At 42.6% G+C, this 13,895-nt stretch overlaps 1 protein-coding gene across 1 annotated transcript in view; it reads right to left on the bottom strand.

The window, feature by feature from the left end:
- Positions 1-599: 599 nt before the first annotated feature.
- Positions 600-13,895, bottom strand: part of LOC139564935 (carbohydrate sulfotransferase 11-like) — a 37,614-nt gene continuing 24,318 nt past the window's right edge. Inside the window, exon 3 of the mRNA XM_071384869.1 lies at positions 600-3,654. Within this exon, the coding sequence (XP_071240970.1) occupies positions 2,806-3,654 (849 nt within the window). The 3' untranslated portion in view covers positions 600-2,805. The remainder of the gene's footprint in view (positions 3,655-13,895) is intronic.

The following is a 13,895-nucleotide window of genomic DNA, read 5'->3' as shown; positions in this document are numbered from 1 at the left end:
AGAGCACACTTCTCCAGCATGCCAGTGGCCATCGAAGGTGATCATTTGCACACTGAAGTCAGTTACGACGTTGAACTGCAGTCAGGTCAAGACCCTAGTGAGGATGACGAGCAAGCAGATGAGCTTTCCTGAGTTTGTTCAGAAATTCTTTGGTTGTGCAAACCCACAGTTTCATCAGCTGTCTGGGTGGTCTCAGACGATCCTGCAGGTGAAGAAGCCGGATGTGGAGGTCCTGTGCTGGCGTGGTTACACGTGGTCTGCAGTTGTGAGGCCGATTGGACATACTGCCAAATTCTCTAAAATGACGTTAGAGGTGGCTTATGGTAGAGAAATTAACATTAAATGATATGGCAACAGCTCTGGTGGACATTCCTGCAGTCAACATGTCAATTGCACACTCCCTCAAAACTTGAGACATCTGTGGCATTGTGTTGTGTGACAAAACTGCACATTTTAGTGGCCTTTTATTGTCCCCATCACAAGGTGCACCTGTGTAATGATCATGCTATTTAATCAGCTTCTTGATATGCCACACCTGTCAGATGGATGGCTTATTTTGGCAAAGAAGAAATGCTCACTTACAGGGATGTAAACAAATGTGTGCACAAAATTTGGGATCTTTTATTTCAGCTCATGACATATGGGACCAACACTTTACAAGTTGCGTTGATATTTTTGTTCAATGGACATGAAACAATTCAACAACTTAAAGTCTATTGTTATCAAATTGTCTGGAGCTGTTGTTGAACTGACAACAAGAGATTTGCTGAACCCAGTCAATTTGACAACAAGAGCCAGTCCGTCTTTTGTTGACCAATAAGAGGGCTGCACCATTAGAATGCAGTTTTATGTCTCCTTTAAATGAAAATTTTGGTGAAATTACATATTTAGATGTTTCTTTACCTTGAAAGCAGTTTATAGACAAGGAGTCCACACTTTGGTTTTGTTAAACTACCCACTGCCAACAAATGTAATGCCACACCGTACTTTGGATTCAGTCTTTTACGATTATTACATGTCACACTGTGTGATGTGACCAAATTAAAATCTTGATATCAACCTGGCCAGATTATAGATTTGCTTCAGTTCTGTCATCACATTTTGTGATTGGCTTGCGAGGCTATGTCAACTGCAATGTAGCCTACATCAACTGGGCGTGTCAAGCATGGCGTCAAAAGAACAACAAGCTGTTGCTGTGATGTTGGCGGTGTTTTGTCTCGAGAAACCCAAGAAAAAGAAAAGAAAAAGGGTATGGACCCGTTTATAGCTGGGAACGAGGGCAGTATGGGCACGCCAGCATGGCGTCATTGGCCGTGTTCCTATTGGTCAGCCACCGGGATCGGCTCGTAACACCAGCCACACTACACGATGAAGGCCCAAAAAATTGGACACTGACAGAACTTGACGGAGCCTACGACCGCACGTAGTGGTACTTAAATCGGCAGACCTAGGCCCTGTCATACTGAACGAGCCAAGACGTCCGACAAATCATTTACGACCTAAGAATTTGCCTACGACGTGGACATTTTGTCTGGGACGGCAAAATCGTAGCATAAGATGGCTAAAATCGTACAGTCGGTGCGGTGCTCCAAGCCTCCAGGAGTGTCACTGTTGATACTAGCACAATGATAAGAGTATAGACACGAAGACTGGTAATAATAATGCCTATCATGACAGTTCATCTTTCATAACATTGGACACAACTCGGATTTGAGTGCAGTAAAAGTGCTCTCTCTCCATACTTTCTTTCAGAACAACTATAAAACAGCGTGATTTTACCTCAATATGTCAAACATTCACACAGTAAATTCCACATATTGCACAGCTGGATACTTATCCTTTATGTCGACTGGTACAACAGCATTCCAGACAGGGACACACAAAAACAGCTGTGTTTATGTGTTGATTTGAATATGGCTGAAGTTATGGTAGATATTCCAAATGTCTCAGTGTGATCTAACCGCAGTTTGTTGACATTGAGACGCAAATATCACAATAAATAAACGGTCTAATGATGGTTAATGTCGTGCTCTGTACACACCAGAGACACTCTCTACAGTACAAAGAACACGCTGATGTCAGTCACATTTCCAAAGGATGTCATAAGGCCCACACTCAAAGGCACTAATATGAAGACTTTCAGCACCCCTGTGAGATAAATATCACTTTCAGACAGCTTGTGTTCCTCTTAGTCTGACTGTAGAATGGAACATTGTTGGTGACAATAGAAACTTTGAAAGAAAAAAACGAAGTTTGTTGGTGGTGTCATAGAGTTTGGTCATTTTGAGTTAATGTGCACTATACCGTAGGTGCATTTTACACATACAAAGGCAACAGTTCAATCTCCAGTGGCTCATTGTTACAGTACAAAATAATTTGCCAAGTTTAGTCAACTTCCCCATCTTGAGAAAGTGTCCATTCCCGGTTGTGAGGACGTCTCATCTTAAAGCCACTCTTACCTTTGATATGAAAGATATCTTTAGTTAGTTGCTTAGAGTTCACCAGGTTAGTTCTCTCAGTAACAAGCATTATTGTGCGTTGGAGAGTCCCGGGATCCATGTTCAAATTGTCTGTAACAATTATCTTGAGCCCCCTGTCATAGGTTATACAAATGTTGTTATAAGCAACAGCTGCTAAAAGCCATACAAACAGCTGATATCAGCTGTCTGATATTTGACTACTTCAAGCTGCCATGACACAAGCAATAAGCTAGTGGGGACTGGGCACGACGTCATGCTTACAACTGCATTACCCAGTCCTTATGACAGACGGTTCAAACAAAGCCTACTCCTACGAAAAGTTACTTCATCGAAACTTCAGGTACTCCGGCGTGGAGTAGTTGAACAGCAGGAAGTCCATGTGGTATAGGTTGTACAGCTTCTTCTGGTAGAAGGGGCTGATGCTGTGGAAGAACTGGGCGGCCATGTCTCCCGTAGTCCTGCTGCTCTTGGCTGAGGTGGGGAAGGTCACCTGGCCCTTCACCCCGGCCAGCTGTAGCACGTAGCGGGAGTCCTGCTCCAGCGTCTCGTACTTGCCCACCACATCATAGTGGATGAGGCAGGGGTGGCACAGCGAGTGCACCCGCTCCCAGTGCTCGTTGAAGGGCTCCTCACGCTGCGTGGCCGGGTCCACCAGGTAGTACACAAATTCCTCAAAGGAGACGTCGTCGCCCCGCTCCAGCGCCTCGGCCTGCGGGTCAGGCCGATGCTGGCGGATGATCTTGGTGCCGTAGCGCTTGTGGAAAGCTGTGTTGTAGCTGCGTGTGAACTTGTTGCGGTAGGCCGAGACGAGCCGCTCAAAGGGCTCGCGCACAAACACAAACTTCAGGTAGGAGCGCAGCCGCTGGTTGATCTGGGAGGTGGAGTACTCAGAGAGGGTGCGTAAGTTGCCCGGCACGTGGGCCTCGTTGGCGGGAATGGCGAGGGGGTCGCGGTGGGGGCCAGCGGCGCCTGTCAGGACCATGAGAACTCGTTTCCAGTTGGTGCAGGCCACCTTGGGCACGTAGCAGTAGAGCAGGCCATGCTGGTCGTCCACAATGATGTGCTTGAGGTCCTCAGGGATGAGGACGCGGCGCTTGCGCGTGTACGAGTGGCAGGCGTCTTCCAGCAGCTCCCGCCGACCCTGGTGGGTCACCTGCACTGCCGACTGCTCCAGCTACAGGAGAAGAGAGGAGAGGATTCAGTGAGTATTCGAGGTAGTGACATAAAAAACAGCTTGAATTTGTCTGAAGTTCTGGTAGATGTCTCGTGTTGTTTGATCACAGTTTGTTTTCTTGAGGTGAGTAGAAAGTGAGATGGCCAATGGTTATGGCTGGGGGATACTTTATATCCATGTTACTGAACACATTGGCATATTTCAACAGGTTAACGCAGGAAGTTTCAACACTCATCAGATTGCAGAATGGGAGACAAGAATCTGGTCTACACAATACGAAAAAAAATCGATTTAATGAGGCTGGACACAAGGCTGGACAATCTACGAAGGGTTCTGGGCCCACAACAACCCCTAGCCCAAACACACTTCAAGTACATCCAAAATAATTGGTTAGGTATAAGCAATGTTGTTGTAGCGCCACCTTACCCGTATCTTGATTAATAAACAAATGTATAATAACACCCGTGCCTTTCTCGAACTAACAATTGGCACTTGTATTTTCTTAGTAGCACTGGCTTTGCAGATAGTTTATTGAGGAGAAATGTACTTACTATGACATGTGGTTGTCTCACCTACATATCTTAAGATGAATGCACTAACTGTAAGTCACTCTGGATAAGAGTGTATGCTAAATTACTAAAATGTCAAATGTAAAAATGAAGGGGAAAGGGGGACACCTAGTCAGTTGCACAACTGAATGCATTCAACCAAAATGTGTCTTCTGCATTTAACCCAACCCCTCAATCAGAGAGATGGATGGAATTTTTTACATATTACTTATACCCATCCAATCCTTTCAGATTTACACAAGTGCCTTATTGGGGCTAGGGGTTGTTTCTGTATGGGGCCATTTTCAACCCGAATATGAGAAAAAAAACACCCTTTGAAAAGTAAGGCTTGGACCTCCTCAGTCTATTGACATTTACATTTACATTTAAGTCATTTAGCAGACGCTCTTATCCAGAGCGACTTACAAATTGGTGCATTCACCTTATGATATCCAGTGGAACAACCACTTTACAATAGTGCATCTAACTCATTTAAGGGGGAGGGGGGGGTTAGGAGGATTACTTTATCCTATCCTAGGTATTCCTTAAAGAGGTGGGGTTTCAGGTGTCTCCGGAAGGTGGTGATTGACTCCGCTGACCTGGCGTCGTGAGGGAGTTTGTTCCACCATTGGGGTGCCAGAGCAGCGAACAGTTTTGACTGGGCTGAGCGGGAACTGTACTTCCTCAGAGGTAGGGAGGCGAGCAGGCCAGAGGTGGATGAACGCAGTGCCCTTGTTTGGGTGTAGGGCCTGATCAGAGCCTGAAGGTACGGAGGTGCCGTTCCCCTCACAGCTCCGTAGGCAAGCACCATGGTCTTGTAGCGGATGCGAGCTTCAACTGGAAGCCAGTGGAGAGAGCGGAGGAGCGGGGTGACGTGAGGAACATTAGGAAGTTACTTGCAAGGGCAGAAACGCTCCTCGCATTCCAACGTCACTTCATAGAATTCATTCTACACCTTGTCCTTACCCGCACAGAAAATTCATTCTGAAAAGGAGTTAGCTACGTGCTTATGTAATAGTATAAATGTCTGGGAGATTAACCAGAATAGGCATAATCTGTCCAAGAATGGAGCTAATCTCCAGAAAATTGAGGGTATGCGGCGAGGTAGAAAATCAGATGAAAATGTGCGCATTAGGGAATCTGCAACCGAGACAAGAGAATGTTCGTGCTGAATGACTCTGAATGACATCTTCTCTAAATGATCTTATTGTTTGTCAAACTTAAGACTTGATAGTTGAGTTTTGACAGTTGAGTTTTAATGACCCATTTGTCTCCCACGTACACACACACTGTAGCTGGATGTCATAATTATAGTTACTGTAAATCTCTCCCATCGACAGAACCGTCAATACCAACACTACTGGTCCACCAGTTCAACTTGGCTTCCTTCCTGTACAAAACCTGTATTTACTCCTTCCATTTACTCGGCCAAATGCAGAGGCTCTCAGTTTGTCTTTGCGTCTGGTGGCATATGTGGTCCTCTGAGCTGGTTTGAGAAGACACTGTTTACACTGAAAGCTCAAGGACACACTCAAGCAGGCTACAATGATGCCACCTCTGAGCCTTCACTCATTGTGTAGCTGGGAAGTTATATCTTTCTATAAAACACTATTTTGTCAAGCAGAAGTTATCAAGTAAAACATCAAGTAAAACTATTACTTTATCTTTTGGCACCAGGTAATGTCATTCATTATCAATAACAGTGTAAAGACTATCTTATATGACAATCTTGAGTGGAATTAGTGGAGCAATATGTATTTTTATGGTACATACTCTTACCTTGTCGGCTACGACTGACCTCAAGTGGATTCAATGGGTTCCTCGTAAACCTAACACGCAAACCACACCGGCCACGTTGTGTGTGCAAGTGTTGCAAAATACATTTACACATACATATTATTCAATAATTTCACCCACACCGCTCACGAGCGTCTGCATAGCCAAGCGCTAAAATACAACTTGGTTCTATTTGACCCACATGACGCGCTGCAAGTCCCGCCTCTCCCATCTTCTCATTGATTTTCAGGAACATAGAACCCCACATAGATGAGCGATTAATCATAGATAACTTACTAAAAACTCAGCAATCATAATTTTGAGGTCATATGAATTAAAGATTTTAATTGCCTATTTCAAAGTCATGCCCCCCCCCCCCCCCCGTCCTTGAATTTTCATAAATAAGTCGATTCAACATACTGTCATTGTTCGAATTTCGATATCACAAACAGAGTTTGTATTAAAAACTGTTTTAGGAGGACATGTCATTTCCCCCCCCCCCGCCCTTCCTTCACCAGTTGGCTGCCATCTTACAATGGCCCATCAAAACTAAACCAAAACTATATCAAAACTAATTTCACATCTGGGCTTATAATAATAGATGTAGCTTAAATACAATATTAAATTGATAATAGTCTGATGGGCGACAATATTATCAATTGCCTCGTGAATGAAGAGACTGAAGTGCAGTGTTGGTAATCGACAAAGTGGATTACTTTTTCAAATCATCTTTCATGCAGGTAAGTCATTTTGATTTCATAACCTAGCGGAAAGAGTAGGTTGTAATGTTTCTAAAACACATACATTTGCCAAACAATAAAAAAAAAAAAAGGTTTCCTGATCTTTCTTATATCTCTCAGATATACTGTAGGACAGACACTTCAGAACAAACTTCCTTTAGATTTTTTGGGGGACTATCTGTTGTTCCCTGTAGTGAATCTGTTATTCAATGCATTTCTATTGCTAATAGCAATAAAGACAAATTCAATGTTTAATCTAATAATTTTTTCAATATTTTTTTTTTCATACTTTAAGTGGTCTTAAAATTAGACAGGGCTTAGACTCTAGAGCAGGGGTGTCAAACTCATTTCGCATCGTGGGCCACATACGGCCTAGGGAGATGTCAAGTGGGCCGGACCATTAAAATTATACCATACTCTGCTATAAATAACCAAAATATCATGTCTTTCCTTTGTTTTGGTGTAAAGAAGCACAAGAACATTAGGAAAATATTGAAATTTAATGAACTATCCTTTTACAAAACATTTCATGAAACACCTCATATTTCCTTAGACAAATGTGCAATTTACTTTTATCATTCACAAATATGCATTGCAACTGATCCCACTGATTGTACAAAGGCACAAAACTTTAATTGGTACTGAAAAATATAGTAATGCACTTTAAGATTAAATAAGACTTTTAAAGAAAGGAATTTTTAAACCACTTACACATACGCATATAAAATCTAAATGTAATCCCTGCGTACACCTTACAAACTAAGGAGAGTGATTTTAAATGTGTAATGAAGAAAGTGTTCGCCTGTCCTGTAAATCTGTAAACTTCATACATGAAACATACATACACATACAATACATACTGAAAATTTATGGAGTTGTATGAACAGTAGAATTCCATCACACAACTTTTGTTTTGAAGCTGCTGACTAACATTAAAGTGCACATTTTTTAAATCACCACAGTAAGGATTCATCTTCACAGAGCTGTATTCTTTCAATGCAAACAGTATCTAAGGCAGCATTTTAAAGGTACCGAAATACCGAAACTTGTTGCAAACACACCAAGCACGAAGGTTTTCCGTGCATCTCTGTAAATAAATAGGACGTGGTCCATTTTTCTTTGAAAATTCTACACTCCTTATCTACTTTTCTCCGTTTGGATAACGACATTTTGGCTAATGAGGGTGTAGCGGAGAGGTAGAGACCAAGGTATTAACAACGTCGTAACAAGCAGCAGATGGCGCATTGATACCGTCTGCTGTTTTCAGTCTGTCTCAGTGATGCGGCTTGTCTTCTACTCTGATGGAAAGAGTGCGCCCCTTAGCGGATAATCCATGAATTGCAGCGAATTAAAAATATTAATTCCATGTCTTTTATGCATTTTTTCCACTTTCAAATTATCCTGCGGGCCTGATCGAACCTCCTTGGGGGCCGGTTCCGGCCCGCGGGCCGTATGTTTGACACCCCTGCTCTAGAGGGTTTTAAATGTCGGAGTAGAGAAACACACGATTGACACCGATGAAGTGCGTGTCAGTCATGCTGGTGTCGGCAGTAGAGAGAGTTACGCCGCTGCTGCACAACATGCTGGTGCTCTATTGTTCATTAGGGGATATGTTTTCTTGGTCTTGGATACACAGAGTGATAGCAGTACAGAACCTTCCCTTTATTCTATGGTTCTTCCCTTCTCTTCTTTTTTCTGGGACACATGTTCTGGTTTAGAGAGATCTTCTGTTGAATCTGACAATTAATCTTGGTGGTTGTACAGTCGTCTCTAATAAAACTGTGAAGGACCTCAGCGTTACTCTGGACCCTGATCTCTATTTTGACGAACATATCAAGACTCTTTCAAGGACAGCTTTTTTTCATCTACGTAACATTGCAAAAATCAGAAAATTCCTGTCCAAAAATTTTATCCATGCTTTTGTTACTTCTAGGTTAGACTACTGCAATGCTCTACTTTCCGGCTACCCGGATAAAGCACTAAATAAACTTCAGTTAGTGCTAGAATCCTGACTAGAACCAAAAAAAATTATCATATTACTCCAGTGCTAGTCTCCCTACTCTGGCTTCCTGTTAAGGCAAGGGCTGATTTCAATGTTTTACTGCTAACCTACAAAGCATTACATGGGCTTGGTCCTGCCGTACATACCTACACGTACACTACGGTCACAGACGCAGGCCTCCTAATTGTCCCTAGAATTTCTAAGCAAACAGCTGGAGGCAGGGCTTTCTCCTATAGAGCTCCATTTTTATGGAATGGTCTGCCTACCCATGTGAGAGACGCAGACTCTGTCTCAACCTTTAAGTCTTTACTGAAGACTCATCTCTTCAGTAGGTCATATGATTGAGTGTAGTCTCGGCTAGGTGTGTGAAGGTGAACGGAAAGGCTCTGGAGCAACGAACCGCCCTTGTTGTCTCTGCCTGGCCGGTTCCCCTCTCTCCACTGGGATTCTCTGCCTCTAACCCTATTACAGGGGCTGAGTCACTGGCTTACTGGTGCTCTTCCATGCCGTCCCTAGGAGGGGTGTGTCACTTGAGTGGGTTGAGTCACTGACGTGATCTTCCTGTCTGGGTTGGCGCCCCCCCTTGGGTTGTGCCGTGGCGGAGATCTTTGTGGGCTATACTCGGACTTGTCTCAGGATGGTAAGTTGGTGGTTGAAGATATCCCTCTAGTGGTGTGGGGGCTGTGCTTTGGCAAAGTGGGTGGGGTTATATCCTGCCTGTTTGGCCATGTCCGGGGTATTATCGGATGGGGCCACAGTGTCTCCTGACCCCTCCTGTCTCAGAATCATCTGGCCAAGTGCATAAAGTTCCCTCAGCGCTCACAACAAGCAACCTCAGACAAAAGTCCCTCTACTTCTATTAGAGGTGAATATTATGAATCAGACACCTTATCGATAGCAACAGCTCATGGTCCTCCTGGAATCAGAAGTTTTTTTGACTCAATAGAGAAACGTAGTCAGAGAAATGCTGATGAATGTCTTGCTCGAGCTGTGTTTGCAACTTGTTCACCTCTGATGCTCACAGGTAATGTGTATTGGAAGAGATTTCTGAATGTTCTTCACCCAGCATACACCCCTCCAACCAGACATGCTTTATCTACTTATTTGCTGGATGCAGAGTTCAACAAAGTTCAAGTGAAGGTCAAGTAAATCATAGAGAAAGCAGACTGTATTGCAATCATCTCTGATGGGTGGTCGAATGTTCATGGGCAAGGAATAATTAACTACATCATCTCCACTAGAGGTCGACCGATTATGACTTTTCAACGCCGATACCGATACCGATTATTGGAGGACCAAAAAAAGCCGATACCGATTACTCGGCCAATTTTTATATATATATTTGTAATAATGACAGTTACAACAATACTGAATGAACAATGAACACTTTTATTTTAACTTAATATAATACATCAATAAAATCAATTTAGTCTCAAATAAATAATGAAACATGTTCAATTTGGTTTAAATAATGCAAAAACAAAGTGTTGGAGAAGAAAGTAAAAGTGCAATATGTGCCTTGTAAAAAAGCTAACATTTAAGTTCCTTGCTCAGAACATGAGAACATATGAAAGCTGGTGGTTCTTTCAACATGAGTCTTCAATATTCCCAGAGAAGAAGTTTTAGGTTGTAGTTATTATAGGACTATTTCTCTCTATACCATTTGTATTTCATATACCTTTGACTATTGGATGTTCTCATAGGTACTTTAGTATTGCCAGCCTAATCTCGGGAGTTGATAGGCTTGAAGTCATAAACAGCACAATGCTTGAAGCATTGCGAAAGCTGCTGACAAACGTAGTAAAGTGAGGTTTGAATGAATGCTTACGAGCCTGCTGCTGCCTACCACCGCTCAGTCAGACTGCTCTATCAAATCATAGACTTAATTATAATATAATAACACACAGAAATACGAGCCTTAGGTCATTAACTTGGTCAAATCCGGAAACTATCATTTCGAAAATAAAACGTTTATTCTTTCAGTGAAATATTGAACCGTTTTCCGTATTTTATCTAACGGGTGGCATCCATAAGTCTAAATATTGCTGTTACATTGCACAACCTTCAATGTTATGTCATAATTACGTAAAATTCTGGCAAATTAGTTCGCAACGAGCCAGGCGGCCCAAACTGTTGCATATACCCTGACTCTGCGTGCAATGAACTCAAGAGAAGTGACACAATTTCCCTAGTTTAATATTGCCTGCTAACATGAATTCCTTTAACTAAATATGCAGGTTTAAAAATATATACTTCTGTGTATTGATTTTAAGAAAGGCATTGATGTTTATGGTTAGGTACATTTGTGCAACGATTGTGCTTTTTTCGCAAATGTGCTTTTGTTAAATTATCCCCCGTTTGGCAAAGTTGGCTGTCTTTGTTAGGAAGAAATTGTCTTCACACAGTTCGCAATGAGCCAGGTGGCTCAAACTGCTGCATATACCCTGACTCTGTTGCACAGAACACAAGAGTAGTGAAACAATTTCCCTAGTTAAAAGAAATTCATGTTAGCAGGCAATATTAACTAAATATGCAGGTAAAAAAATCTATACATGTGTATTGATTTTAAGAAAGGTGTTGATGTTTATGGTTAGGTACACATTGGTGCAACGACAGTGCTTTTTTCGCGAATGCGCTTGTTAAATCACCCGTTTGGCGAAGTAAACTGTGGTTCAATGATAAATTAACAGGCACCGCATCAATTATATGCAACGCAGGACAAGCTAGATAAACTAGTAATATCATCAACCATGTGTAGTTAACTAGTGATTATGTTAAGATTGATTGTTTTTTATAAGATACATTTAATGCTAGCTAGCACCTTACCTTGGCTCCTTGCTGCACTCGCATAACAGGTAGTCAGCCTGCCACGCAGTCTCCTCGTGGAGTGCAATGTAATCGGCCATTCCGATTAATCGGTCGACCTCTAATCTCCACCCCTCAACCAGTATTCTACAAGAGCACAGACACAAGGGACAACAGACACACCGGTCTCTACATTGCAGATGAGCTGAAGGCAGTCATCAATGACCTTGGACCACAGAAGGTATTTGCACTGGTGACAGACAATGCTGCGAACATGAAGGCTGCTTGGTGGAGGAGTCCTACCCTCACATCACACCCATTGGCTGTGCTGCTCATGCATTGAATCTGCTCCTCAAGGACATCATGGCACTGAAAACAATGGATAGACTCTACAAGAGAACCAAGGAAATGGTTAGGTATGTGAAGGGTCATCAAGTTATAGCAGCAATTTACCTCACCAAGCAAAGTGAAAAGAATAAGAGCACCACATTGAAGCGGCCCAGCAACACCCGTTGGGGTGGTGTTGTCATCATGTTTGACAGTCTCCTGGAGGGGAAGGAGTCTCTCCAAGAAATGGCCATATCACAGTCTGCCGATATGGACAACCCCATCAAGAGGATCCTCATGGATGATGTATTTTGCGAGAGAGTAGTAAGCAGCCTGAAACGTATAGCAGTAGCCATTGCACGGATTGAGAGAGACAAGGCCATCCTGTCTGATGTTCAGACTCTGCTTGCAGATGTAAGAGAAGAAATCCGTACTGCCCGGCCCACTACACTGTTGCTCCATGCAGAGGAAACTGTAGTTCTGAAATACATCAAAAAGCGTGAAGATATCTGCCTGAAGCCCATAGACGCTGCAGCGTACATGTTGGACCCCAAGTATGCTGGCAAGAGCATCCTGTCTGGTGCAGAGATCAACAAGGCCTATGGTGTCATCACTACTGTGTCTCGCCACCTTGGCCTGGATGAGGGCAAGGTTCTTGGCAGTCTGGCGATGTACACTTCCAAGCAAGGGCTTTGGGATGGAGATGCAATATGGAAGTCGTGCAAACATATCTCATCAGCCACCTGGTGGAAGGGACTTTGTGGATCTGAGGCTCTTTCCCCTGTTGCCTTCATCATCTTCCAAATCCCACCAACATCAGCCGCCTCAGAGCGCAACTGTTCCTTGTTTGGGAACACACACACCAAAGCACGCAACAGGCTGACCAATACAAGGGTTGAAAAATTGGTGGCCATCCGTGCAAATTTGAGGCTTTTTGAGCCTGACAACAAGCTATCCTCAACAAGGTTGTAAAGTGAAAGTGAAGATTAGGCCTCAGAGTCTGATGTTCAAGAGGTGGACATTGAGGAGGTCCAGGGACAAGACATGGAAGCCTGAGAGGAAGAGAACCAAAGCTTTAGTTTCTAGACTATCATTTTACAGATGTATGTTGAAAACATTTTTGGGAGATGTGATGGATCATTGGGAATCATTCAATATTCCCTTTCTTTTGTTGTTCAGTGAAATTTTTATTTACTTTTTTCTATTGGAAGGATTGAATCATTTGCAATTATGTCTACTTATGATAAGGTAAAAGGTTTATGTTTCTGTCTCTATATGATATGGTAAATATATCCAATGCTAAAAACATCTACATTTAAATGGTATTAATATTAATTTGCATATATTTCCATTAATTCCCATATATTCCCGTTAATTCCCACGGAAAGTGTCCAAACCCTAGTCAGGAGTTTGTTTTTCAGTTGAGCCGTGGCAAGTAAGCTTCACGTTATCTCCAACATGAGCAGATTTTACATTGGGGACCAAAACGACTAGTTCTACATCCTGTAAAATCTTGTTATCGCAGATATACTCATAGTAGCCCAGCTGAGGTAATGGTGAGAGAGAGGTCTCCATTCTGGAGTTTAACCCTGTTTTCAAAACCCTCTCCTGGGGTGAAAATCTTGTTGATCAACTTTAGCCCTGATCTTCTGGTTATCATACATTGGTAAAATAAAAACCCAGTGTTTATCTCCCAGGACAAATAAGTTAGCAATAGAAGCTAGATAAATGTCCATGAATATTTCATGTGTGACATGACATGACCCGAAATGAATATAGTTGGTTCACAGTTGGTTTAAATATTTTTACCTGCGAGTCATGATCGCGTCTGGTATGGATGAACAAAATCTAAACGCTTGCGATGGCGCATGCGGACGTACGTGCATGGCCAGTGTAGTCAGCATATTAGGGTAACTTAAGCATGCAAGGTCAACTCTCCATGCATTGTAAAACCTTTGTTTAAGTTACATTTCCAGTATAAAGTAAGTACACCCTTCCGTGTTCCAAAACTGAAGTTAGACAAATCAGAATAAAATTTGTTAA

This window comes from Salvelinus alpinus, chromosome 2 (assembly GCF_045679555.1).
Source record: "Salvelinus alpinus chromosome 2, SLU_Salpinus.1, whole genome shotgun sequence".
Lineage (NCBI taxonomy): Eukaryota > Metazoa > Chordata > Actinopteri > Salmoniformes > Salmonidae > Salvelinus > Salvelinus alpinus.
Note: the sequence above shows the minus strand (reverse complement) of the source record. Positions and strands in the feature narration are given on the sequence as shown.